This window comes from Typopeltis vanoorti, chromosome 20, assembly GCF_054136105.1.
Source record: "Typopeltis vanoorti isolate ZY-2024b chromosome 20, IOZ_Tvanoo_1.0, whole genome shotgun sequence".
NCBI lineage: Eukaryota > Metazoa > Arthropoda > Arachnida > Uropygi > Thelyphonidae > Typopeltis > Typopeltis vanoorti.
The window spans coordinates 95,108,417-95,136,174 of NC_143568.1; the positions used below are offsets into that span (position 1 = coordinate 95,108,417).

Consider the following 27,758-nt stretch of genomic DNA (forward strand, 5'->3'; position numbering starts at 1 on the left):
AAATGTAATTGATGCACCATATCAGGTTAGTGTGCAAGTTGACTTCATTGAATAAACTCTGGCAAGACATCTGCAATAAGTAGGCCTATATGACCAAAGTCTGTAGCCTGCATGCCTTTATCTACAGGTCATTGTAGAGCATGTTTTCAGTGGTGTTAAAATCTGAACAAAACAATAATACAGCAGTACTGGGGTAATGGTGTGGGGAGGCATTATGCTTAACCACACAACCAGCCATATGGATAAAATACACACTCCTCATACACTTTGTATCCATCATATATTTCAATGTAATATCAATGGTATTACAATTTTAATATGCACTTAGCATTCATAGTAACCTTGACATCTACAGACGTCATGGCCAGTTGGGTGGTTAATGGACATATCAAGCTACAGGTTCTGGAAAAAGGAACTAAGACTGGTGAATGATATTGCAACAAAGTTCTTCAGTGTCACATTTGATTGTTCCATGGTGCTGTCAGCAAAGAATTCGTTTTTATGGATGACAATGCCACACCACATTGTACATGAGCAGTGGAGATACTTCTGGAGACTGAGGATATTAATCAAATCAAATGGCCAGCATGTTCCCCAGATCTCAACCCCATGGAACACTTTTGGGATGTAATAGAGAAACTCATTGCTGCTTGAAATTCCCCTTCAGAAAACAAACAAGGTCTTATCCTTGCTCTGAAGGAGGGGGTGGGTCAATTTGCCTTAAGAACTCCTGAATCACTTAGTGCTAAGCATGATAAAACATTGTGAGAGTTGCTTTGCAGTTCGGGGTGGACTGTATTCCATACTGAAATGTCTTTCTGCATAGTTTTCTGTAAGCACTGTACATTAATTTGTTACGAAATTTGTTACTTTTGGCAAAAACATATTGCAATTTAATTTGTAAGAAATTTATAACACATGTTTTGTGCAATATAATTTATTAGTATGTTGGCAATAAATTTCCATCCAGTTTGGCTGTTGTCATGAAAAGTTAGTCCTTAGCTTTTGGACACTATTGTATAAATTGTAAAATAGCATACTGCCATATTATTAAAATGCTCTGATCAGAGATAGTTATAGAAAGTTTTCCAGCTTGGTTGCAAAATAAATTTTAAAAAATAAATAAAATAAATTACATAAATATGTTCTTGTTTTCATCCTTTACCAAGTGCAAACAAAAGTCTGCATGTGTAGTATTGTCATGACTACTCTACTTGTACAGAGAAACTGTTGACATCACATTATTGGATAACTGAGGCAGTTAATGTAAGGTCAACAGCTTAACTAGTCATGAAGATATTTCATGCACAAACTGTGCTTACACATGGGCAAACTGCAGATCACAAATTTCCATATGTCCCAAATTAAAAGAAAAAGAGAGTAATATTTATATAAATCTACAAAGTCCTTCGTTTGTAGAAAAATTGTAAGCAAATGTAGTACAGAAACTAATATGATAACACAGTGAATAGTCATTGGGTTTTCATGTGGGCAACAAGCTTTTCAAACCTTCAGAAAAAAATCTCCCACAAAAATTGTTTTCAATGAAACCTCATGCTAACAGCTGCTGTCCTGTTGGCCAAATGGATAGAGATTTAGAGCTTTTACTTTTCAGTGAATAAGGCAGAAGTTTGAACTGGCATGAATATTTGTAAAATGTCTTTAGGAGACAAATTTTATAGCCCAGTGAGAAACCACCACCCTGCTTATTTGAAGCATAATTGACACTCCTGACCTTTCCAAATACCACTAACTCATAAGAAGTTTACTATAATAAGCGACAAGCAATAATGGATGGCTTGCTAATGACATATTTCCTATACCATACTATCGTACCTGCAGGGCTTTGGTCAGGACTTTCCTGTGGTTTGTTATGCTAAGTGTTTTTTTTTTTTTTTTAAATTTTACTTTTATTTATTTTTGTGCAGCTTCTGCCCACAAAGGGTTATTTGCAAACCTATAGTACACTTGTACCTTGCACAGCTGAAGGATTTTTTCCTCCATTTTTATCAATTTTATATATATATATATATATATATTCAGACAGACCCTGAGATAAAGCCATACTTATGTGTGAAATTCACTGTGAACGCACCCTAGATAGCATGCTTTTCACAGTTTTGGTGTTTTTTTCTAAATATTATCACAATGGCTGGTGGTAAATTTGCCCTTGAATCAAAATGCGAACCATCTTGCAAACATACAGCAATCAATCTGAATGAAACTGTGGATAACAAAGAAATATGCAGGCGGATAAGCTTATCAGGTATAGCACGTGAACTCAGTCTTGCAGTATTGACAGTAAATACCATAGTAAAGGATGCCTTGCACATAAAAGAACTTGTTAAAGGAACAGTCAGCATGAAAACAACTATAATAACAAAAAACATGAAGACACACTAATGGAGATGGAAAAATTGCTTACTTCATGGATGGAAGACCAGATCCAGAAATGTGTTCCTTTGAACTTTATGACAATGCAGGTGAAGACAAGAAGTTTATTTTGGGGGGAAAATATCTTGAAGGAACACAGTTTTTTAATGCAAGCAAATGGTTGGTTTGCACATTTCAAGAATTCTGTTGGCTTCCAAATGATCAAATTGTAAAATATATTTCGTGTGTTCAGTGTTTATAAATTGTCCAATTGGATATGGTGTAAGATGTAATGTATCTTTTATGCATTTAATACAGGATGTTTATCATTTTTTTTTGCTATTTAATATTTCTGCATTGCATTACATGTTTGTTTTTTACATACATGTTTGACATGACAAAGTCTATTATGGTTGGGGGGAGGGGAAACCGACTGACGTAAATTTCAACTTGTGTAAGGAGTTATGGAACGGTCTACTTACATACTTTGAGGAGTGTGTGTGTGTGTAAAAAAAGTGGAGTGGCATTTGCATCCTCTGTACTAGGCCACCTGAAGATTGACTAAGTTCAAGTGTAGTCACTGACTAGAGGAAGTTTTTCTAAGCCTTTCTTTGACCGGTTGCCAAGTTAATCGATCTCTGGCATGGACAAGCAGGTTTCTTCACCTGGACACTTGGGTTTTTCATCCTGTAAACTCAAGAAAATCAACCATAGAATCCACACTATTTCAGACAATAACATATTGTGTCAAGGTTAGGGACTACAAGATGGCAGCTTTGTTTGGCTACCAGTGGAGATTGAACTGCCCACTCAGTCTTCACAAGTAAGATGGGGCTAAAATGGCCTTGCCTATTTTCTATAAGAGAATGAAAGGAATTAGCTGATTTTTTTTTATTTTATTTGATATATGTATATATTTTTTGTATTTTTATTTATTTTATACATGCTCTGGAAACCTGGCTCTAAAGACCAAACATGGAACCTTTCCAAGATACTTCATGCCTCCAATAAGTGGGACAGTGGCCTCATCACACCAGGCAATGAAATTTATCTCCCGGTTAAAGACAATCACAAACACCAACTGATTAGTGACCAGCAATATTAATTTTCCAGCCTTTTACATCTATATCAAAGAACCTGCAGAACAATCAAAACATTTCAGTTATTCAGGTAAAGTTTTCAGTGAAGATGGTAAATTTGAAAATAGATAACAGAATAAAGAAAACCAGAATTGCAGAATAGAATAAAAGAGAAATTATTCAAAACACTAAAGTGATGTTATAGAAGATAGTATTCAAATCAAAATTTTACCTTCCTTATTGACCTGAAAGCCAGGTTAGAAATAACTGTTTATTGAAGACTAGAGACCACAGATATGGGAATTCTGAAAAAAAAAAAAAAAGTGAACAGAGGTGATATGGTCACTTACACAGAATGGAAGAGGAAAGGTTAGCAAAAGGCTGAGCTGTTTGATGCCAGGAAAAATATTCAAACCAGGATCTAAATGGATTGATGCAATTAGTAGTGTTTTTAAAAAAATACAAGATTTGAAAGCATTCGAGTCCTGACAAATAAGAGATGAATTTGGAAGAAAACTTGATAGGAAGTCAGTAATAATATAAATTTAATCACATGGTACTATATAGTACTTGTATCTCCCTTAATAAAACAATACCAGGAAATTTGATAGGTAGTAACAACGAAAAAGTTAGATATAGATATTTACAGTTCGATATAAGAACCAGAAATTGTGTTTTATTTGTATGTAAAGTGAGCACTGCTGCAGTATCAATACACATTTTAGAAATTATGATAATCTTGCTTAAAAAAATGTAAAAGTAAAATATACCATCGCTGATATCTCTCCGTCAGCTTGAAGAAATTCAACAATTTTACTTTTGTGGGCAGGTTCAACCCTGGAAAATAAACGGGCTCTCTGGCAGGCAAGCTTTTGTTCGTTTGGAGTCAGATCATCAAATTCACGACCAGAAAATGATAAATCTATGTGAAAAATTGTGTATTCAATTATTATAACAAGCACTGAAAAAAAAAAAGAAGAAAAAAAAAGCGTACATATGATCAATGCTATTCAATTAATTACATTATACCCTCTACTATGATACTTTTTTTTTTGGTCCTTACATCTACTGCATATTAGGACTAACATGTTTTTAACTATCTTTTTTCATACTGCTCTAGATATTTCAAATGGAATAAGGTTGCTCACTGTCCCTGAGATGAATACTAAGAAATTACACATACAACATGCTAATAAATAAACCAACAGCTTTGATTTGAACTGGTCTGGTTTAAATGACCTTAACAACAATGCCACTTTGTACTGGTTTTAAGGTAGATGTCAGATGTTTATCACAATATTCTGCTCATCAATTGATAATTTAAACTGTTTTTCACAGTCCCATGCAACATAATTAACTCTTGGTACTTCCATACTTCATTTTAGTCGACCTCAATAATAGATGTTAGTCAAAATGCACATCTTATTATATGGAGGCATTTCAACAAACATTAGGAATAGCAACTTAAAAATAGATGCCGGCTCAGGTGCATGAAATAAATTATACATTCATTACTTAGTATTTACCAAAACTTGGCATTATTAGAATATGACAAACCAAAGCTAGGAACTTATAAAATAAAGAGGAAAGCTGACTACAGCAAATACTGATAGAAGTGTCTTGAAACAACATGATAGTGAGTAATTAATTAATTAATAAGCAATCCCACATAAAAGAATTGATGGTATAGGATTTCTAAGCATGCAAAGATAAGCAACAAAATGAACTATCACAAATTGTGTTAAAAAGCCTTCCACTCAAATGCACACATAAGCAACAATGCCTTGAAAAAGTAGAATGGATTAGAAATGATTTAAAACAGTTAGTGTCACACATACACACACATCAAAGATTTTTATTCATCAGTACGATTAGTTTATAGTATCGTTTCTTAATCAGTTCCCAGCTTCCAACAAAGAATATATCTGAAAAGACTTGTTTTGATTACTTTAACAAAGACTGATCACAAGCAGTACAGTAACTATGCATAAACTAGCATGATAACATGTCATCTTTATATTATGAATAACTTTTTTTCTTCAATATTCAGTTAATATTTTTCAGGTCTCCAAATACTGTCATATCTTATGAGGGTGTGCTAAAAAATTATGATAATCATCACGAAGGAATTGACATGTCTTCTTACATATCCTAAAAGAAAAGAACAAATTATTACAATTTGATGAAACATGAGGGCTAAAGAGTTTTAAGATGTTCTTTCTTGTGGTTATATCAACAGTTGCTTCAATATAATTTTTGTTTTAGGTGTTTATTAGAACTTTTCACACACCCCCCGCATACATTTTAGATCACTACTAATTACAGCAACTTAGATTCTGGTCTACCTCTAGTCTATCCCCCCCCCAACAAACACCTGGTTTTCTAATCCCCCCCCTCATTGTTAAGTTCTTTACTCATATCTTTATTTTTAAGATTCAACTTCTGATGCCACCTGTTCACTTGCTTAATGTTACTCAGACCATTCATATTTGTGGTCAAGATACCCATCTACTATTTCTAACCCAAGACATCCATACATTAAGAGCAGTTTAATGTTTTGTACACTAAGTTTCAAATTTATATGGTATATATATGGTATAAACTATTAATTTACTAGCTTTATTTATTCTATTCTCATCATCATCATCATCATCATGCGTATCAAGGATTTAGGCCTAGCATGGACTGTTCCAGCCTCAGAAGTCATCATTGAATCGTTTAAGAGGACATCCTGGTTTTCTTTTCCCTAATGGCTTGTACTTTAAGGCTTGTTTTGGTAATCTTTCTGTTTTCATTCTTTGAATGTGTTCCATCCATTTATGTTTATATTTTTTAATTTTTTCTATTACTGATTCTTGGTTTAATTCTTTCATAATTTCTTTGTTTCCTTTGTGATCAAATAGGGTATACTTTGCAGTTTTTCATAAACTTCATTTCTGCTGTTGTTAATCTTTGTTTGCCAATCTTTTTGTTTTATTGTCCAGATTTCGCTTTCATACAATAAGACTAGTAGGGCTAATGTATTGTATACTTTTAGTCTGGTTTGTTTTTGAACTAGCTTTGGTTTAAATATAGAGTTAATTACACCTGTTATTTTTAAATATTTTGCAATTTTTATGTTTATATTCTATTTATTCTATTCTCTTTTTCCATATTTAATTTGCTGTCTTTACTAAATATTGTGTGCTTACATGGCTGAAGTGTTTCACATGTTCTGCACTGAGAATGTAATATTTCTTACATTCCATTTTCACGCACATAATGTGCATGAAAATAGGAATGTTGCGGCGGCAGATGACCAATTATAGTCCTGAAGACTTGTAATGGATTTATTCAAGACTGTATCATCATGTACATAAAATAAAAAGCTGAGTTGAATATTTCAGATTTTGATATTATATCTAATGCTATCTGTGAACTCTAGGAAGTAGAATTTCATAGCTGGTGTGAAACCACTATTCTGCTTACTGGAGGCATGAAGTGGCTTGAAACTACAGGTTTGCAATCTGGTGTCAGGATTATATAAATAAAACTGCCACTTTTTTACCCACTAAAAACTTAAAGTGGCTAGATACGAGTCAGTGTTCTGTAATTTGTTTTTATAAAGATTTTTTATGGAACCAATATGCAATGCATTATTGACTGACAATATAATGCAAAAAACAGGCAACCATTTCTAAAATGTTACCTTTTTTTTTTTTTTTAATACCAAACCTAATACTTGCAAGAGATTTCAAAAAAATTTTTTTATCTAAAATTCCACATGACCAAAGGATACCATATGCAAAAGGGAGGATACTACATATATAGATCTGACTGGGTACCCTCATGTCAGAAGATATGCTAATATGTTTGTATTCCCACTCCCATTCTGAATATCCTTACTTTGTAATATCTTCTGATATCACAAACTTATAAAAGACATGAAAACAGTAATATTATAGACCATTAAAAAAATTCTCCATGTCATAAAAAAAAAAAATAAATAAATAAAAATATAATTAACATACACTAAAAAAAAAAACCTTTCCCAACATTTGACTTTTAAAAAATTATGTATCTACCACTTTCATGCATCTTAATCAGAAGTGCTACCTCTTACAGAACCACAATCAGCAACCTCTTGAATTATGGTCTACCTTCAATGAAAGGTAGTACACGTATGTTGAAAATTTTTCCACTTGGTTATACTATAAATTAAAGATACCAAGAAATTATATACAGTAGAACCGCGGTTGTCGAACTTAATTCATTCCTGAAGGCTGTTCGAAAACTGAAACAATTTTCCCATAAGAATTAATGCAAAATGGATTAATCCATTCCCGAACCTGGGGCATTTTTCATGATCGTTTATTTAAACCTTTACAACAGTACTTCATGCATAAGATCGTATACAAACATAATGAAAATGCATAAAATCTTGCACAATAAATAGATAAAATATAGACAAAAATCGATCACCTCTTTATTTTTGAGTATTGTACAGATCTTCGATTTCGCCATATCGAACTGCATAGCAAGATCCGAGACACGAATGCCATTTTCATGTTTGGATATGACTTCTTTTTTTCATCACTATTGTGGTTCTAACAACTTTTCTTTTCGCTTTGCTGCTATCACTATTCTTTGGTGGCCCCATGGTGGCTTAATTAATAATAATTTATGAAAAAAAAAAAAAAAAAGAAAAAAAAAAAAGAAAATCAAGAAAACTCACTGCACATTCGGGCAGGTCTCTGCACTGAACGAAGGCTGCCGCATAACTGACGTTTTCCAGGCTTAAAAACTCAGCATGTGGTTGCCGTTTGCCTGTTCGGGAACCGGGGCATTTTTTGTTTGGAAAATATGTTCAGGAACCGAACTGTCCGAGAACAGAGGCATTCAACAACAGAGGTTCCACTGTACTCAGTTTAATCCTTCATCCAAGTGTTTAGCAAACAAAGTTTGCACCTGAAGTATTTTCAGGACTGGGACAACTCGTATATAGAAGTTAATGATTTCAAGAGCAAAGTTAATAATAATGGCAAATACCTGTTTGATTTCTGCTCAGGACATGGACTGGTTATTACTAACACAATGTTCCAACATTAAAATGTGCACAAATTCACATGGAGAGAAGAGGCAAGGAATAAGAAAAGTCTCATTGACTATGTTATTGTTGATAGTGATATATTCTCCTTGGTGCAGGATGCCAGATTGTACAGACGATTTGAAATTGGAAGTGATTACCATTTAGTCTTGAGCAGGATAAAATTGAATTTCCTATTGAAAAGAACACGTAAGAAAGTTTTAAAGTGAATGAAAGTTGAGCCGCTCTCAGATGTGAACTGTAGACTAAAATACACAAAGATTATTGAAGAAAAAATTAAAGAGTTTGAGAACAGGAATCAAACCTTGGATATTCAGTGGCAAGCCTTGAAGAAAACTGATTGATTCAGCCAGAGAGGCATGCGGTGAGGTTGTCTGCAAGGATAGAAAAATCAGAACTCCATGGTGGACACAGGAAGTAAGAGAGGCAGTGAAGGAAAAGAAGAAAGCATATCAAAAGTTCCTGGCAAATAAGTCAGCTTGTGCTCTTAGAGAATACAGAGACAAATGTAAAAAAGCTAAACACTGTAAAACTAGCTAAACAAAAGTCATGGAAGGACTTTGGCAAGAACATTGAAAATATATATTAAGAAGGTGGTAAGAGATTCTGGAAGTTGTTGAAGCAGCTTAGAAATGGAGGAAAGAGTGCTGTAAAAGGAGTTAGAGATGATAAAGGTGACATGAAAACTGGAGAAAAAGATATCATTGAAGTATGGAGTAATTACTTCGAAAAATTGCTAAATGAAACAAGCAGTGATAGCACAGTGGTAAAAAACACTCAAGAGGCATACAGTCAGGAAAACATATCCATACTTGAAGTAGAAAAAGCCATCGAAGGCTTGAAATGTGGAAAGGTGGCAGGAGTAGATGATATTCGACCAGAAATGCTGAAGAATGGTGGTATAAAAGTCTTACAGTGGCTGCACTGCATAGTTCAGAAGGCCTAGACAGAGGGATGAATTCCTGATGATTGGAGTAGAGCTCTAATAGTACCCATATATAAAAAGGGAAATAAAACTGAATGTTAGAATTACAGAGGTATTTCCCTACTAAGTGTTCCAGGCAAGATTTATGCCAGTTACTTGAGAAATGGTTGAGAAGAATTGTGGAAGAAAAGCTTGGTGAAGGACAAGCTGGATTCAGGCCAAATAGAGGCTGTCAGGATCAGATCTTCACTTTACGACAAATAGTTGAGAAAGCATGGGAATATAACAAAGATCTGTATTTAAGTTTTGTAGATCTGGAAAAAGCATATGACAAGGTGCCAAGAGAGAAGCTATTCAAAATGCTGCAGTTGTATGGTGTCAGTGGATTATTATCAGACAATACTTAGTCTTTATTTGAGTTGTAAGTCAGCAGTTAGAATTGAAGGAAGTACAGAAAGATGGTTTAATGTTAAATCTGGTGTGAGACAAGGATGTATGTTATCACCTCTGTTATTCATTATCTATATGGATTACATTATGAAGGAGAGTGATATTAAACCTGATATGAAAATTGGAGATGTTAATGTCAGCTCCTTGCTTTATGCGGACGATGTTATACTTCTATATAAATCTGCTACAAGTCTGCAAGATTCTCTGACTAAATTGAATAGCTGTTGTAATAGATATGGTATGAAGGTCAGCAATAAAAAGACAAAGACAATGAAAATAGGTAGAATCATTAAAAATGTCAACTGTGTTCTGAACGGAGAACCTGTGGAACAAGTAAAACATTTCAGCTACTTAGGCACGATTTTTACTGAAGATGGTAAATTAAATATGAAAATAGACAACAGAATCAACAAAGCTCGTATGGTAGGAAGTCAATTGAATAAATTCATATGGAATAAGAGAGAAATTAGTCGGAATACTAAATTAGCTGTATACAAGACAGGGTTCAAACAAGTTTTAACTTATGGATCTGAGAGCTGGGTCAGAAGTGAAACACTTGACCGAAGACTAGAGACCGCAGATGATTGTCCTAAGAAAGATTGGAAGCATGAACAGATGGCACCAATGGCAATATCATATTAAAAAACGAGGATATTAGGAAAGAACTTGACATTGTCAGCATCCAGGAATGCGTTAGCAGAGCTAATTTCAGGTGGTATGGTCCCTTAAACACAATGGACGAGGAAAGATTAGCAAAACAGGTGTTCTGTGCCAGGTTGGCAGGTAAACGGCCCAGAGGAAGACCAAGATATAGGTGGATTGATATGGTACAAAGTGCCTTAGATGATAGAAATATAAGATCTGATGATGTTGGAGTCTTGACAAATAACAGACTGATTTGGAGGAAATTGTAGATAGGAAGTTAGTAAGGACAAGCTGGATTCAGGCCAAATAGAGGCTGTCAGGATCAGATCTTCACTTTACAACAAATAGTTGAGAAAGCATGGGAATATAACAAAATAGGTGTTCTCTGCCAGGTTGGCAGGTAAACGACTCAGAGGAAGACCAAGATATAGGTGGATTGATGCGGTACAAAGTGTCTTAGACGATAGAAATATAAGATCTGATAATGTTGGAGTCTTGACAAGTAATAGACTGATTTGGAGGAAATTGTAGATAGGAAGTTAATAATGATGTAAATTTTTCATGTAGTACTATCATATCCTCTACACCTCTTGAAGGTACATGGCAAGAATTTGATGATGATTTAGAGAATGATAAATTCAGAACTTCCTCTATCTGTGTGGGTAGAATGCACATGCACTCTATATTCATTTGCTGTCTGATTCTGAAATTGATATTCTGATAACTACTTGTCATTTATCAATGTTTTCTTAATTAGCTCTCATTCCAAACAAAGTGCACTTGTCGGCATTCCTTTTGGTAACTCTGACTATATGTCTAACTTTCAGTATAAGGACCTTGTCATATAAGGAATAACACACACACACACACACTTTATTTAATGTTATATATATATGTAAACTTTGCCGATTCATGAATATTTCATTGTCATCATGAACCATGGGCTCACTGCCTGATGCCTCCTTTGCTATCTTCTTCCAAGTTTCTTTGTCCAGAGCACATTGTCGTAGTTTCTGTACACCCATTCCACACAAGCCCTTTAAGTCTTCTATCCATTCTCTGTATGGTCTACCTCTTCTGTTTACACCATCCATAATACCAAACATTAATGGCTATCTTCCGGTTCTCGCTCATTCTGCAGATGTGTCGAAATAATTGCAGCTTCTGTTTTATAATCTTCTGCATTAGATTTTTCTTTGGTTGTATCTTCCAATGGGGCTCTTCATTTGTAATTTTTTGCACCCATCCTATTCTTAGAATCTTCCTGTAACAAGTGCTTTCAAATGCCAAAATTCTTTTTCTCGATACTTTATTTATCACCCATGTACACCACTAAAGATGCATGTTTCCGGCACTCTTAGTTTTGTTTGCAGGCTGATTGTTTTTACTTTTCCAGATGTTATCCATGGCCTTCAGATTTGTTCTTCCTTTTGCAATCCTGATCTTTATTTCTTTTTTTACAGTCCAAATCATATGTCATTTTACTTCCCAAATATGTGAATTGTTCTACATTTTCTATATCAATTCCATCCACTTGTATCTTTTGTTTCATGTTCTTCTTTCCAAATATGTTCTACATTTTCTATATCAATTCCATCCACTTGTATATCTTTTGTTTTATGTTCTTCTCACCAAATACCATTGTCTTTGTTTTTTCCAAGTTCATAGCAAGTCCAAATCTCTTTCCTTCCTCATTTAACAGTTGCAATGTTTTTGTAGTTCTCCTTCGTCATCTTCAATAATAACAATGTCATCTGCAAATCTCAGATCATTAATTCTCATCCCATGTACTGATATTCCTTTTGCATCTTCCTTCATTTTATCCATTGCTCTTTCTAAATGTGCGATGAAAATGCTTGGTGATATTGAGTCTCCCTGTCTAGTGCCTCTGCTTGTTCTAAACAATTTCCCCAAATCATCACCTATTCTAACTGATGCAAAATTGCATTCTTATACACATCTTTTAATATAGCTATTCGTTATCTATCAATTCCATAGGATTCTAGCACTGCTAATGTCTGGTTGATACTGTCAAATCCTTCTGAAAATCAACAAAGAAAGTATATATGTTTTTGTTTTTTTTCTCTTAGCTTTCTCTGCTATTAACTGCATTGTCAAAATCTGTTAAACTGTACTTCTATCTTTCCTAAATACTGCTTGCATGTCTGCAAGGTATGCTTCCAATTGTGTTCTCAATCTATGAATATTTGATTCAAGTTTATAAGGCAGAACACTGGAATAAGATGATAACATTTATTTACTTAGTAACATGATGTTTCATCCCAATTGCACAGGATTTTTATACAGGAGTAAATAAACAAACTATAAATACACAAAACAGTAAGATATATATATATATATATATATATATATATTTATTGAATGAAAACGCTAGTAGTTTCATAAAATCAATAGTCTCAACACTGTCAGAAGATTAAAAATGTTACACAAAATAGAGAATGAAAACAAAACATTGCTGTTATCAATTTCCTGATAACAGCAATGTTATCAGGAAATTGATAACATATATACCCTCATGGAGTATATAGGATATACTCCTTGAGAGTATATATTAGGGAGTATACAGGATATTATGACAGTACTACATGACTAATTTACATTATTACTAATAGCCTGTTAACAATGTTCCTTGAAATTAGACTTATCAGCACTCCAAATACTGTCATATCTAATACATCATTCTTCTAGGGCACTTCTGACAATTCACTCGGATCTTGGTCTTCCTCCGAGTCTTTTTCCTGCAATCTTGGAAGCTAACACCTGTTTTGCTAACCCTTCCTTTCCAATTCTGTTTAAATGATCATACTACTTTATATTAGCTCTGCTCACACAATACTGATGTCAGATTGCTTCCTAATATCTTCATTCTTAACATGATCCTGCCATCTGTTCACTCCACTAATTCTTCTCATAACTAATATCTGTGGTCTGTAGTTGTTGGTCAACTGCTTTTATTTTTAAACCCAACTCTCAGGTCCACAACTTAAAACTGGTTTGAACACTATCTTGGATACTGCTAGTTTACTGTGCTGGCTAATTTCTCTCTTATTCCATATAAATTTGACTGGCTCCCAACCTTACCAGTTTTACTTATTTTGCTATCTATTTTCATATTTAATTGGCCATCTTCACTAAAAGCTATGCCTAAATAACCAAGATAATTTACTTGTTCTATAGGTTCACCATTGAGAATCCAGCTAAAGTTTCCATGTTTCTGCCTAATTTCATACTTTTGGTCTTTTTATTGTTGATTTTTGTGCCAAATTTTTTGCGGATGTTATTCAATTTATTTAGAGAATCCTGGAGACTTGTACTGGATGTGTATAAGAGTACAACATCATCTGCATAAAGCAAAGAGCTGAGTTTCATATCTCCAATTTTAATATCATGTTAAATGCCACTTTCTTTCATAATGCGATTCATACAGATAATGAATAAGAGTGGGGATGTTTTCTTGATAATGCATCCTTGTTACGTCCCTGATTTTACAAACTATCTTCCCATATGTCCTTTAATTCTAACTGCTGACTTATAACTTAAATGTATTGCTTAGTATAATGTTCCATTTACTTCATATAATTGTAATGTTTTGTAAAGCTTTTCTCTGGGCACCTTGTCATATGCCTTTTCACAAAACTTTAGTACACATCCTTGTCATATTTCCATGATTTCTCAACTATTTAGCAAAGTGAAAATCTGATCTTGACAACCTTTACTTGGCTTGAACCCAGTTTGTTCTTTTCCCAGTTTCTCTTCAACAATTTTTTTCAAGCATGCTTTGCATAAATCTTACCTGGAACACTTAGTTGAGAAATTGCTCCATAATTCTCACATTCAGCTTTATTTCCTCCCCTTTTTTAAATAAATGGACACTATGAGAGATCAACTCCAATCATGTGTAATTCGACTTTCAGAATTATGCAGTGAAGCCACTGTAAAACTTTTATACTTTCATACTTGAGCATTTCAGATCAAATATCACTCCTCTAGTTGCCTTTCCACATTTCAGTTTTCATATCTTTAACTACCTCAAGTACTGATATGTACCCATTTGCACTGCTAAACATTTTATCCTACTTGTCACTGCATGTTTTATTTAACAGTCCTTCCAAGTATTTACTCCAAGACACAAAACGCTGGGAACTAGTTGATGTTGTGTTTTTTCAGCATAGTGCATGATATCCCAGGATGTCAGATTTTTAGTGAAGGAAGACCATGGTGTAGAATTAAGCCCTGGTTTTTATGACACTGGGTTGGAGCGTGTAGTATTTCTTTGAATTTTCTTGTGAAGCAGTTATAGAGGCTGTTAAAACCATGAAATCTTACAAAGCAGAGTGAAAGCTTTTATATCAACTTCAAAGCAAAGATGTGATTCTGTCCGCGACATTAAGGATATAGTGAAAGATTACTGCATCTTTTGAATTCTTGCTTGCTAGTTGGCAGTTCAGGCGAGGTTTCTAAAATCTTGGTGATTCTTGAGGCTATACTCATTAAGGGATAGGGTATGTTGGACATGTTGTAGGCTATGTCTCCATTTTTATTATACTTATTTTCTGTAAGGGGTGATGTTAGAAGAAGCATGCAGGAATCGACCAGTAGTGGGCTTTATTTACACCAAGAAATTCAGTCTTTTCACCCTCAGACTCTGGGAGAATATAAAGGAAAGCTGATGTTCTGTAGTTTTCTTGTTCCAGTGTGAATTTTATATCGGAATATAAGCCATTAAGGTAGTTTCTGAAATGTTCTAGTTTTCATTTGTTCCTGTCCAAATGATGAAACACACAGTGAAGTCAAATTTTTAGCCTTTATATATATATCCTTCAGCTTTCTTTTCCAAGGTTTCTATAAATGAGATGAAAAGGATGAGACCATGGCGAGTATGTATCCGAGAAATCTGACTTTGAAGGATAAAATGCAGAAAACTTTCTTCTTGTTCAAATGGTAGTTAGATTACTCTATAAGACTATCAAGAACAACTTTTGCCTTTCATGCTTCCATCTACTCACATACAGATAGTACAACATTAATAAGGGTGGCATCTGGCATTATTTGCTTCTAACTTATGCACAGGTGACCAAGGCTATAACCAAGAACAGCTCACTGCATGCCTCTTCTGGCATACTATGACAGGGACACCAGAAGAATGCTGAACAGCTTGGATTTCAACAAATCTTATGGTAGTGAGGATCTTATGGTTCTTCCTCCCCACTGCACTCAAAATTTATGCCAAAATTAACACCTCCATCCTATATCAATCTTTCATAATCACATCTACCCTACAACACCCACCCTCAAAAAAGGAGATGAAATCTAGCATTGAATGTATTGTCCCTCTGTTTCCAACCCAAATGTCTTAAAAATAATGAACAATCGACTTCTTCATTACTTGGATCCACCAATTAATTGTTGACCGGCAATCTCGATCTATCCCAATTCCTCAGTAATTATCACTACCTGTGAACACACATCATGGAAAGTTCTGAAGAAACTCATATGCCTGTTTCCTAACATTTCCAGAGCACTTGGATCAGGTCTGGCAAGTTTTATCCTATACTAGTGCTACTGAATCTACTTTTTGTACACTCCAACTCCTATGCAGTGACCTTCTCTAAGAAATTTCCAATTATGTTTATAGTTTTGTTGATGACAGTACACCCTATCACCACTCATTTTACAAAGATCACAGTGCTCAAAATTTCCCAAGTCATTTCATAAGTATTTTATAATTGATGCACTAAACAGACTCCCTGAAATTTTTCAGTATTGTGAGAACTTATGAATTTTAATGGTATCAAAACACATAGCTGTCATTTCTCCTAAGAAAAATCCATTTCTCTTTGCATGCTGACTTATAACTATTGCTTTTCCTGCATCAATACATCACATCATAGTTTTCAAAAAAAAAATCTTCCTCCAAACACTATTTCTTACCAGTAGAAAGCTAGCACTGTTTAAATCTAAAACCTGCCCAACCTTTGAATACTGTTCTCACATTTGTGGTGATGCACCGAAACTTGCCAAAAATGGTATGAATCCCATTAATAGAGAATCCTCTGCTCTCTCTCTTTCACTCACACTAATCACTTTCTTATAGATGTTTTTCTTTTCTTTTTTTTGTGGCACTGTTTTGCATCATTCTTTCACTTCAAACATGCAAAAAAATCCAAACACCTGCTAATCAACATCCATATGCAATTCAGCTTCAAAATCTTCAAACTTTGCAAATCAACTTTTCATCCCACCCCTCTGTTCTCTCTTTTTTTTTCTTTTTTTGTTGTTGTAGCTTTCCTCAAGGACTATGACCTTCAGTTGTTCAAGCATTTCAAGAGGTTTTTACTATCTTCTTAACCACTTGTTTACACACACACACACACACACGGTTGCAGCCTCTTGTTTGTGGGAATGATATTAAAAAAGTAAAATGAACCTATTGCTAGATAGTGATCCATTCATGACTGATTAAATGAGGTTCTGTTTCAGGACTGGATAATTAAGAAATCACTGGAGACATTTAAAAGTTCCCTTTAAGTTCAAGAGATTTTTTTTTCTTTTTTCAGGTTCTGTTTGATAAAAAGAGTTACAGATGTTGAATAATTTCCTAACAATGGAATTTACTTCTTTGTACACTTGGGTATTCTTCCATTTTGCTATGCCTAGTGCTGAGGATGGAGTCCACCTAAACAGTTATCAAGAGCAGGAAAGTAGAAGTAATCTTTATATTCACCCATGTTGATCTTCCTAGACCTGCCAATATGTTTGATACAAGACAAGTTACAAGAACAAGTAATATTGTACACATCTAGATAATATATTCTTAGCAGCACATAATGAGGTAGCCATTTCTTTCGGATTTCTTTAAATAATTTATCCTCGGCAGCATGTAAAAAGGATGCTATTTTATCCCCTTCCCCAATCCCTTAGAATCTAACAAATCATTTGTAGGTTCATTTTATTATGGAATGATGACAATTCTGTGACATCAACCAATATTAACAGCATAGAAGTATATTTATTGATTCTCTGTTGAGATTTTTAGGATTACGGCCATCACTTCTAAAGTTTTATTTTAAATAAATTGAGTTCACCAGATTTCTTGTTTCTGGTACTTTACAGAGACTGGCAAATATGCTAAGATTTGCATAAAAGAAAAACAAAGTTCATAAAAAATTTATGTTATTCTTCTGCTTTTCAGCAACTCATTCTTTATAAATTAAGAATAAACAAAGGATGATTACAGCAACTGGTTATGCCATTTTCATATTTTCAAGTGCAATATTCGCACGATGGTAATTTTTTAATAACCAGTGCAACGATGAATCCTGTTATAAAGATAAAATATTAGTATTATCAACAATATAGAACCTTCAGAGACCAAATAAAGAGTTTTGCTACAATTGAATATCTTTTAGAATAACATTAATACTATGACACTTTGGAATGAATTTTATATGTTTGGTAGTTCATCGCAATGAGAGTGGTTCTATAGTGCTTCTTTTATGTGTGTGGTTATCTATAACCTTGGATATTACTTGATTAAAAGACTAAATATTTTGGGATAAGGTTTACCTTGTTTATTTAAATATGTGTGATTTCCTAGCTGACATGTTCTTTTCTGCAGGATGGGATAAGGTTTTATCTCAACAAGATGGTTGCAATTTCTCCGCCCACCCCTCAAAAAATTATGCTTAAATATATAATTTTAACTTCAGTTAACTGAATTTATGAAACACAAAGAAAAACTCTTATAACCCTTTTAAATTGCTATGATAAATTTAGTATCTGAAATACTAGTAAGTTACAGATACTAGTAAGTTAATATTATTATTTAATCAAAATTTAAGCCTTAAAATGGCTTCTGTTTTCACTAATGTTCAGGTTAATATGACAGCACTACATGACTAACTTTATATTATTATTAATCTACTATCAACAATTTTTCTTCAAATTAGTCTATTACATGTCAGCACCAATATTGTTGTATCTAATATTTTGTGTTTCTAAGGCACTGCTGAGTGAATCAATCCACTTAGACTTTGTCTTTCTTGCCATCTTGGCATCAAACACCTGTTGTGCTAAACTTTCTTCTCCAATTCTATTTAAGTGGACATACCACCTTAAATTAGCTCTGCTCACAAATTCTTGAATGTTATCAATGTCAAGTTCCTTTCTAATATCTTCATTTGTAATGATTCTGCCACTGCTGTTCACTTCCCTAATTTTTCTCGGAACTCTTATATCTGTAGTCTCTAGTCTGAATACTGTCTCCAACAAGATTTCTATTTTATCAGTTGCCCTCACTAATGATTCAAAAAAATTCTTCTACTAGAACCTTTAGTGGGAATCCCAGAAACAAACTTGTCTAATTTCCTGATTTCAAAATTATTTTACATCATCCTGCTAGAAACTGGCTCCCATTCAAGAAGTTTATCATCATGTTTTTTTCTTTTCTCTGATTCAAACGTGAACAAACCGCATTATTTAGAAGGATTTCACTCATTTCTGGCCTTCTTAGTCTTAATAATACCAATTACGTTAACACAGCATTTCTCATTCCTCTGCTTGCTCCACTTCTTTCCCATTAAGGTTTCTTTTGTTCATGTTTGTTCCAGTAGCTGACTTCGAGAAATTGAGGAAACTAGCTGAACAAAGAATTGTAAGCATTTCTTTCAAAAATAAAAGAAAGTATGATCATGGAATTAGGTATATGCAGAAGGAAGGTGACTGCAATGAAGGTAATTAGTTACTGAAATGTTTAAATGCTGTTTCATAGAATACTGATTTTCTCTGAATAACATGTGAATAAACATGTTTATAACTTCTAAATAAATCCACAAGATTCCCTCACTAAATCGAATAACTTTTGTAATAGATATGGTATGAAGGTCAGCAATAACAATATAAAGACAATGAAAATAGGCAGAATCACTGAAAATGTCAACTGCATTGTGAATGGAGAACCTATAGAACAAGTGAAACATTTCAGTTACTTAGGCACGATTCTTAGTGAAGATAGTAAATTAAATATGGAAATAGACAACAGAATCAACAAAGCTAGTATGGCAGGAAGTCATTGAATAAATTTATATGGAATAAGGGAGAAATTAGTCAAAACACTAAATTAGCTGTACAGTGTTCAAACCAATTTTAACTCAAGGATCTGAGAGCTGGGTCAGAAGTAAAGCACTTGACCAAAGACTAGAGACAACATATATGAGAGTCCTGAGAAAGATTAGGGGCATGAACAGATGGCATTATCATATTAAAAATGAGGATATTAGGAAAGAACGTGACAGTGTCAGCATCCAGGAATGCATTCACAGAGCTAATCTCAGGTGGTATGGTCACTTAAACAGAATGGGAGAGGAAAGATTAGCAAAACAAGTGTTCTCTGCCAGGTTGGCAGGAAAAAGACAAGATATAGGTGGATTGATACGGTAAAAAGTGCCTTAGAAGATAGAAATATAAGATCTGATAATGTTAGAGTCTTGACAGGTAACAGACTGATTTGGAGGAAAATTGTAGATAGGAAGTTAGTAATGGTGTAAGTTTTTCATGCAGTACTATCATATCCTGTACACTCCTTGAGGATACATGGCAAGAATTTGATGATAATGATTGTTTGTAAAGAATTGGGGGGGGGGGGGGGGAATTAATAAAATACATTAAGTGTAGTTTGACAAAGCAAACTTGTAAGATCAAAGAAATAGTTACAGTCCACTCTCACTATAGTATAGACCACTTTAACAAATTTATTATAGCAAATTACTGAAAAGTCTCAACAAAAGACCTTTAGGTACAGTTCAATAAAAGAAATTCACTATAGCAAACTATTTCTGTGGTCCAACAAGTTGGTTGTGGCAAGAGTCCACTGCCAAGTTCATCAACTTGAGTATCAGCATAATCAAATCAAAATAAGCTGCATCTAAAAATGCATGTATAACAGTGAAAAATAAAATGAATCTGATTAACATGATTCATAATAATAAATGATTATATAAATTGTTAAATGTTAAATAAATTATTATAAATGATTCATAGCGCCTCCGTAGCGCAAGTGGAAGAATGATGGTATGTTGCATCCTTCAATTAGAAAAGGCCTATGTTTGATCTCCATTCTGACAGGAGGAATCTTTATATGGATTTTTTCATTTGAAGGTGAGTTAGCCGATCTCATACAGTGATAGCAGGGTTTTTTCTCCTGAAACTCGGATTTTTCATCCCGCATACAGACAAATTGGCCCTTCAGAATACACACAATTTACAGACACAAATACTTGTTGTGGTGGTGTTGTGTGGTAGATAGTGCTGATGTAGTTGATTGGTGATTTGGTGTTGTATAGTAGGTGTCCTTCCGACGAGCATACAGACTCCTTAGAGGTGTCACGAATAATAATAATAATTATTATTACAGAAAGAGATCTGCTGTTTTTAATGAAATACATTATTTCCACTCACAATCAAACATCTCAGGCAAATTGGAGTTGATATGGGGGGAATCCCCCCCCCCCTCCTACATTACTCAGATTATCATAGGTCAACTTGTAGGCATAGTGAGAAAAGTGATGAAATTACTTTCTTCAGATAAAGAGTCGAGAGAGAGAAATTGAAAGTGTTTAGTAGGTTGTATTTTTTCTGGTCTAATAATGTTTCATGGGCAGATCACATGTTTATTCTAAAATGTTCAGTAACCAAAAAAGAAAAGAAATTGAAAAACTTACTTGTTGTGTCTTCATCTTCACTAAATACACCAATTCTTCGGCAAATAGCTTCTGCAGTACCCTATAAACAATCTTATTTTGTATGAGAAATACATAAGATTTCTGAAAAAAAATTTCAGTTACTTTTTAACTAAATAGCAGTCAAAGAATGCAAGGCTCATTTTTTATTATAACCCATCCTATTAATTTACAATTATTTTACATTACCTCTTAATTTTCTTCTGTGTTCTCCAATTAAGTTTTTCCTTAGCATAAAAGCTGATGCAAGAAGCAAAGTTTATATATAATAACATCAGAACATAAACAGAATCCTCAAGAACAAAATGCTCTTGACAATTTCATGCAACTATTAACATATATATTAAAGACTTAATATTAATAAGTCTTCAAAGAAAAGGTAATGTATATGAGTAAATAAAACAATTATTTCCAATAAAAGTTTTGTACCTAAGCACAAACTGTAAGGTATGCCAAGTACACTAAATTCTTTTCAAATATTTGTTCTCTTTAAATTTTAAACTATCTGCTACTACCATAATTTCTGGAAGTTAAAGGCTAGACTATTAAGTAGCTTTCATTCACAAATAATAGAGAATATTCACTTCACTTTTAAAAAAAGAAACAAGTCAGTATATGGCAAAGTGATTTTCTTTTAAAAATACAACAAACCCCTGCTTCTATAACCTGAAAAACACTAAGCATATAGCCATAAATCTAACCTTATTTTTGTAATAGGCTCACTGTCATGAAATGAGGTTATATTTCTGAACCAGTTTGAACTATCATATACATATCAGTATCTCTGGACTGGTTGTGAAGATTTTAGATAAGTTGGCAAGAACTCACATAAAGAAATGATTGACAGACAAACTATACTCTGAAATAAACAGGGTTTACTTCAGATTCTTTTAGTAAACAAGGGTTTACTAAAAGAATCATGTTTTAGCGATTTGCTCATATTTTATAACAATGTTATGACTAAGTTGAATAAAGGGAATGGATACACTATGATAATGTTGGACTTTGCAAAGGCATATGATAAAGTACTACATGAAAGGGTGTTGCATAAGTTGAAGAATATGAGACTGGAATATAAACTCTTGACTTGGATAAGTGGATGGCTGATGGACAGGTATCAGAAAGTGGCATCTGGTGATGTACCTAGGGTCAGCTCTCAGACTACTATTGTTCAGGTGTTTGAGAGCTGACCCTAGGTACATCACCAGATGCCACTTTCTGATACCTGTCCATCAGCCATCCACTTATCCAAGTCAAGAGTTTATATTCCAGTCTCATATTCTTCAACTTATGCAACACCCTTTCATGTAGTACTTTATCATATGCCTTTGCAAAGTCCAACATTATCATAGTGTATCCATTCCCTTTATTCAACTTAGTCATAACATTGTTATAAAATATGAGCAAATCGCTAAAACATGATTCTTTTAGTAAACCCTTGCTGTTTATTTCAGAGTATAGTTTGTCTGTCAATCATTTCTTTATGTGATTTCTATGGCTATGCTAAAAGAAAATTATGAGGCTAGTGGTCTTCAAATATTTAAATTGAAGTTCAAAGGTCACATTATTAAAAATTGCAAATACAGCTTATAGGATAATTATGATGTTGAAACAAACATTGACAAGTAAGGATAAGGAAGTGATTCTGACTCTTTACAAGGGCTTGATAAGACTGAACTTGGACTTCTATGTGCAGATTTGGTCTCTGGATTTGGATGAGATGAAGCTGCAGAAGGGTACAAAGATTATATTGGGATTATGGAATGTACATTATGAGGACAGAATAAGTGAAGGTGGACTGCAGATCCTGGATAAACAGGAAGAAGGGGAGTGATATGATATAGGACAATTAACTTCTGAATGAGTGTTATAGGATACCGTCTGAATGAAATTTTCATGTGGAAGGCAGAGTGAGAACATGGGGACACCCAAGGAAGTTTGTGTGCAGTTAAGAAAGGAATAAGAGTTAGATTTTCTCACACAGAGCAGCAAGTGAGTGGAACACTTTGCCAATTAAAGTGGTAAGTGCATCTAGTGTGAATTAGTTTAAAATAAGGTATGATAGCTGGTGTGGGTAACAGTCTCACTTGAGTCTTTGATTCTTGGAGGTCTCAGATAATAACTCTGATCACAGCTAAGACCAAGCTCGTTGAAAGTTTTTTCCACTTGGTTAGACTATGATAAATTTAGTTTAATCCTTTATCCAAGTGTAAGCAAACAAAGTTTGCGCCTGAAGTATCTTCAGGACTGAGGCAACTCGTGGTAAAGGTAGACCAAGCTCTCATCACTCCTTGTCTAGTATCTCCCATAATGCAAAGCACATCTCCTTGTAGACATATATAATGCTATGCATTAAGGAAAGAGCCACTATCCAGACCAGTTTTGAAATCTATCTGGGTAGTGGCCCTTCCCTTAATGCAGTGCTTCTCAAACTTCAGATATCTGCAGACCCCTTCTTAAATTTTCATTATTACCAAGTGCTCCCTAATTAATTAATTAAAAAATAAATAAATTAATTAATTATCTATTTTATTTGAATTTATATGTTCATGTAAACAAAAAAATATGCTTTATTTTTAATAGAACAAACTTTATAAAGATACTATAAAGTTTTACGTACTTGAAACAATTTATCATCAATGAGAGGAGTGAAATTGCTTATGGCAAGATAAAATTTCAGCAAAATTTGGCTCTATAGTTGTTAATTTCAATCTCAGATGCAGTTTGACATCTATAAGGCAATTCCTCTTCTTCGTCTTAATATCTACAAGGGCCGAAAATCCAACTTCGCACAGATATGAACTTGGAAATCAAAAAATGAACCTTGGAGCTTTATCTGTTAATTCAGGAAATTCATTCTATATTTGTAGCCAAAATGATGATAACATATTCTCGCTGTATTTATTTTTTAGGAAACCATCAGAAGCTAGTTCGAAAAGTTGTTCTTCTTCTATTGACGATAGACCCTTTGGCATAAATTTGTTTTTATTGAAAGGGTATCTTATCCACTCAATATTAATGTTCAATTGAGGGAAATACTTTTCTAGATTCATTTGTGATGCTTTTTAAATGCTGCATGAGAGTAATTTTCACATCATCATCAATTTGTTCATTTGAACTTGCGAGCAATTCATGAAGCGATGGAAACGCGCCAAACTCTCCATTACCAACCCGCTTTTGCCATAACTTCATTTTTGCCAACATGTCGTTCACTTTATCTTGGACATGAAATATAGAAATTTCCTTGCCTTGTAATGATAAATTAAGACTATTTAATACAGTAAATATATCTGCCAGGTATACTAATTGACTGAGCCATTTCCAATTATGTAAATGCTTTTTCAATTCAAACTTTTCATCAAGAAAAAACTTGCAGTTCATTCCGAAGTTCAAATAAACGAGTAAGGACTTTTCCACGAGAAAGCCAACGAACATCGGTATGGAAAAGAAATTGTGTATAGTTGCGTCCCATTTCTTTGCAGAGTTGAGAGAAAAGTCTGGCGTTTAGAGGACGGCCTTTAATATAATTCATGATTTTTACAGCTTCATCAAGAACTTTTCTTAGGTCTGTAGACATCATATGTGTAGCCAAAGCCTCCCTATGTATGCAGCAGTGTGTCGACTTTGCATTTGGTGCAACAGCTTGAATCCTTGAAACAAACCCTTTATTAGATCCGACCATGGATTTCGCTCCATCCGTGCTTATTCCAACACAACTTTTCCAATCAAGCTTGTTTTGATGCATAAAGGTATTTATACTGTTGAATATTTCTTCTCCTGTTGCATGTGCTGGCAATATAAAAGGTCGCCATGAATTTTTTTGATTTTTTTCGTACCTAACGGAACACTAGAAGATTTGCAAAATTTGTAATGTTGGTGGATTCATCTACCTGCAACACATAATATATTTTCAGCCATTTCAGTGATTCTTCGATGAACGGTACTATTTGAAAGGTGAATCCGATCAAAAGATCTTTTTGCATTATCTCCGATCATAATTTCCGCTATTATTTTTGCTGCAGGCTTGACCAAAGTTTCACCAATTGTTTCCACTGCACCACTTTTTGCTATTAATACCTTAATTAATTAATAGCCTTCATGTTTTCACCTCCTGACACGATCAAAATCACTTTTTGAGATTCTTTTAATTTTTTAGTTTATTTTGAAAAAATTCAACAGGTTTGTCCTTGGATTCATTATGTTTCGATTCAAAATGGCGATTTAAATTACACGGTTTCATTTTTTAAAGTTTCACCGCAAATTACACATAATGGAATAGGTTCCTCTTCATTTCCCGTCCAAGAAAATCCACATTTCAAGTAATTTATATCGTATTTATGAAGTTTTCTCATCTTCTTCCTAGTTGGTTCTTTAGAGATGTCAGACGACACACACTTATCAATTTCACTTGATCCAGATACATTATCAACATTTTCTTGTTGCTGACAGCTACTTGTATCTACTATGTTCCTCTCTTTTGCGCATTTTAAAAATCCAGTCCTTAAGCAGTGATCCATACTTAAGAATTTGAAAGCTAAAAAAAATTACCGTATTTAACGAAGTCCTTCAACAAATGGCTAGTGAAAGCAGAACTCGAAACAGACGGCAATGGTAGGCCAGTAGAGATAAAGCAGCGATGAAGACGTTCATACGATTGGTGCGGTATTAACAAAAGATCACACTACTAATTGACAAAGGCAAGCCGACAGTTCAGTTGAAATGCTAATTCTCCTCAACTGAATTCCTTATATAATATCTGAAACACATTCACTATATATTTCTTAGTTTTAGCACGTTCACTCAAACAAAACCATATGTTGCCAGTGCACCATATGGTTTTGATTGTCTACTATACAGCATTTTATGTGGGAGGGGTCATGCGATTCATTAGTTAGTGCCATTTTTACCCAGTTATCTCTAATTGCACTGTTTGTTGAGAAACATATTACACAGCCTGCAGATGCCTCTGTCCCTTATTCGGTGATACAATAGGAACGTTTTACGATCTCAAACTTAAATTTTATTCCATGCGTTAATGATGCATAGCTGAAAATTGCCACAGACCCCCTGAAGACCTCTCGTGAACCCCCGGAGGTCAGCGTACCACACTTTGAGAAACACTGCCTTAATGCATAGCATTATACGTGTCTGCAAGGAGATATGCTTTGCATTATGGGAGATACTAAGACAAGGAGCGATGAGAGCTTGGTCCACTTTTACTACGAGTTGCCTCAGTCCTGAAGATACTTCAGGTACAAACTTTGTTTGCTTACACTTGGATAAAGGATTAAACTAAATTTATTATAAGACCAAGCTCCATTCAAAATTTGGGTAATCCGTTTCTAAATTTTAGAGATTGAAGTCAATTTTTTTAAAAACCTTCTGTAATGCAAACATAGGATAGGAGAATTGTCAATTTATTCTTCTTTTATAATTCATTGCTCTCCATTTTGACAAGTTCAGCAATGGTAGGTTCCTCTTTTGTGCGAGTTCAGCAATTCTTTACATCTTTGCTTAATTTCTAGAGCTAAATGATTTGCAATTTCAACCACAGTTGTTACCTTTTTTTAAAGACGATTCTGTTTTGATTATTTCTTATCTCTACATTTCCCTCAAAACATGCAATATCTGTGCAAAATTCATAGATGCTTCAAAGAAAATATCCCTCCTCCAATCTGTTAGCCAGTGTCCTTTATAAAATTGCATAATATTTGCATTAACTGTTTTTTATCCCCTTTATTTTCTTTCTTTTTTTATACCACCTAACTTCCTAGACACTTACACTTGGCAACAATGAAATGGTATATATTTTCTTTTGCTTAACTAATTCATCTATCTTTTCAAGTTTTCTTGAAGGAATACAGCAGTCATGCTATATCACCATTTCTAATAATAGGAATGGTAATCAGAAAAAATCCTATGCCCCTCCAAATCAAATCAGGAAACACCCTATACACCCATTCACAATATCATTAATAAACAAAATAAACAGCAGTTTCCCAAGAACACTAATTACTTTCACTCTTCAACTCTGCTTATACATACTCATTTCTCTAATCACATTTAAATGATACAAAAAGTGAAGGGAATATCCATGGGATCAACTTATGTGCTTCATCAGCTACCAAAATTTATGTCATATGCTGCTATTCAGCATTTGTCAATGTCTTTGTAAAATCTAGTATTTACCATATGCTATATTTTTCATATGAAGATCTCCAATACTAGATATAATCCAATTATACTTCTGACTATGTCTGGTTGGATGAAATTGTTTGTAGTTTGCAGTAAAGTATCTTATTTTCCTTTTCTTCCTTATAATATACCTGAACATGCAACATACCCAACAGCAACATTATCATATTCATGCTTTTAACATGTTTTAGGATATAATGTTTTTCAATAAGAATTCATGAACTTCCAGATACAAGTAAGACCAATCT

The 27,758-nt window shown here is 33.9% G+C and overlaps 1 protein-coding gene across 1 annotated transcript in view; it reads right to left on the reverse strand.

Annotated features, from left to right (window-relative positions):
* The window catches only part of LOC150095679 (calcium-transporting ATPase sarcoplasmic/endoplasmic reticulum type-like), a 382,896-nt gene that overhangs the window by 82,901 nt on the left and 272,237 nt on the right, over positions 1 to 27,758 (reverse strand). The window contains 2 exon segments of the mRNA XM_090409696.1: positions 4,223 to 4,374; positions 21,298 to 21,358. Coding sequence (XP_090265822.1) covers positions 4,223 to 4,374; positions 21,298 to 21,358 — 213 coding nt within the window.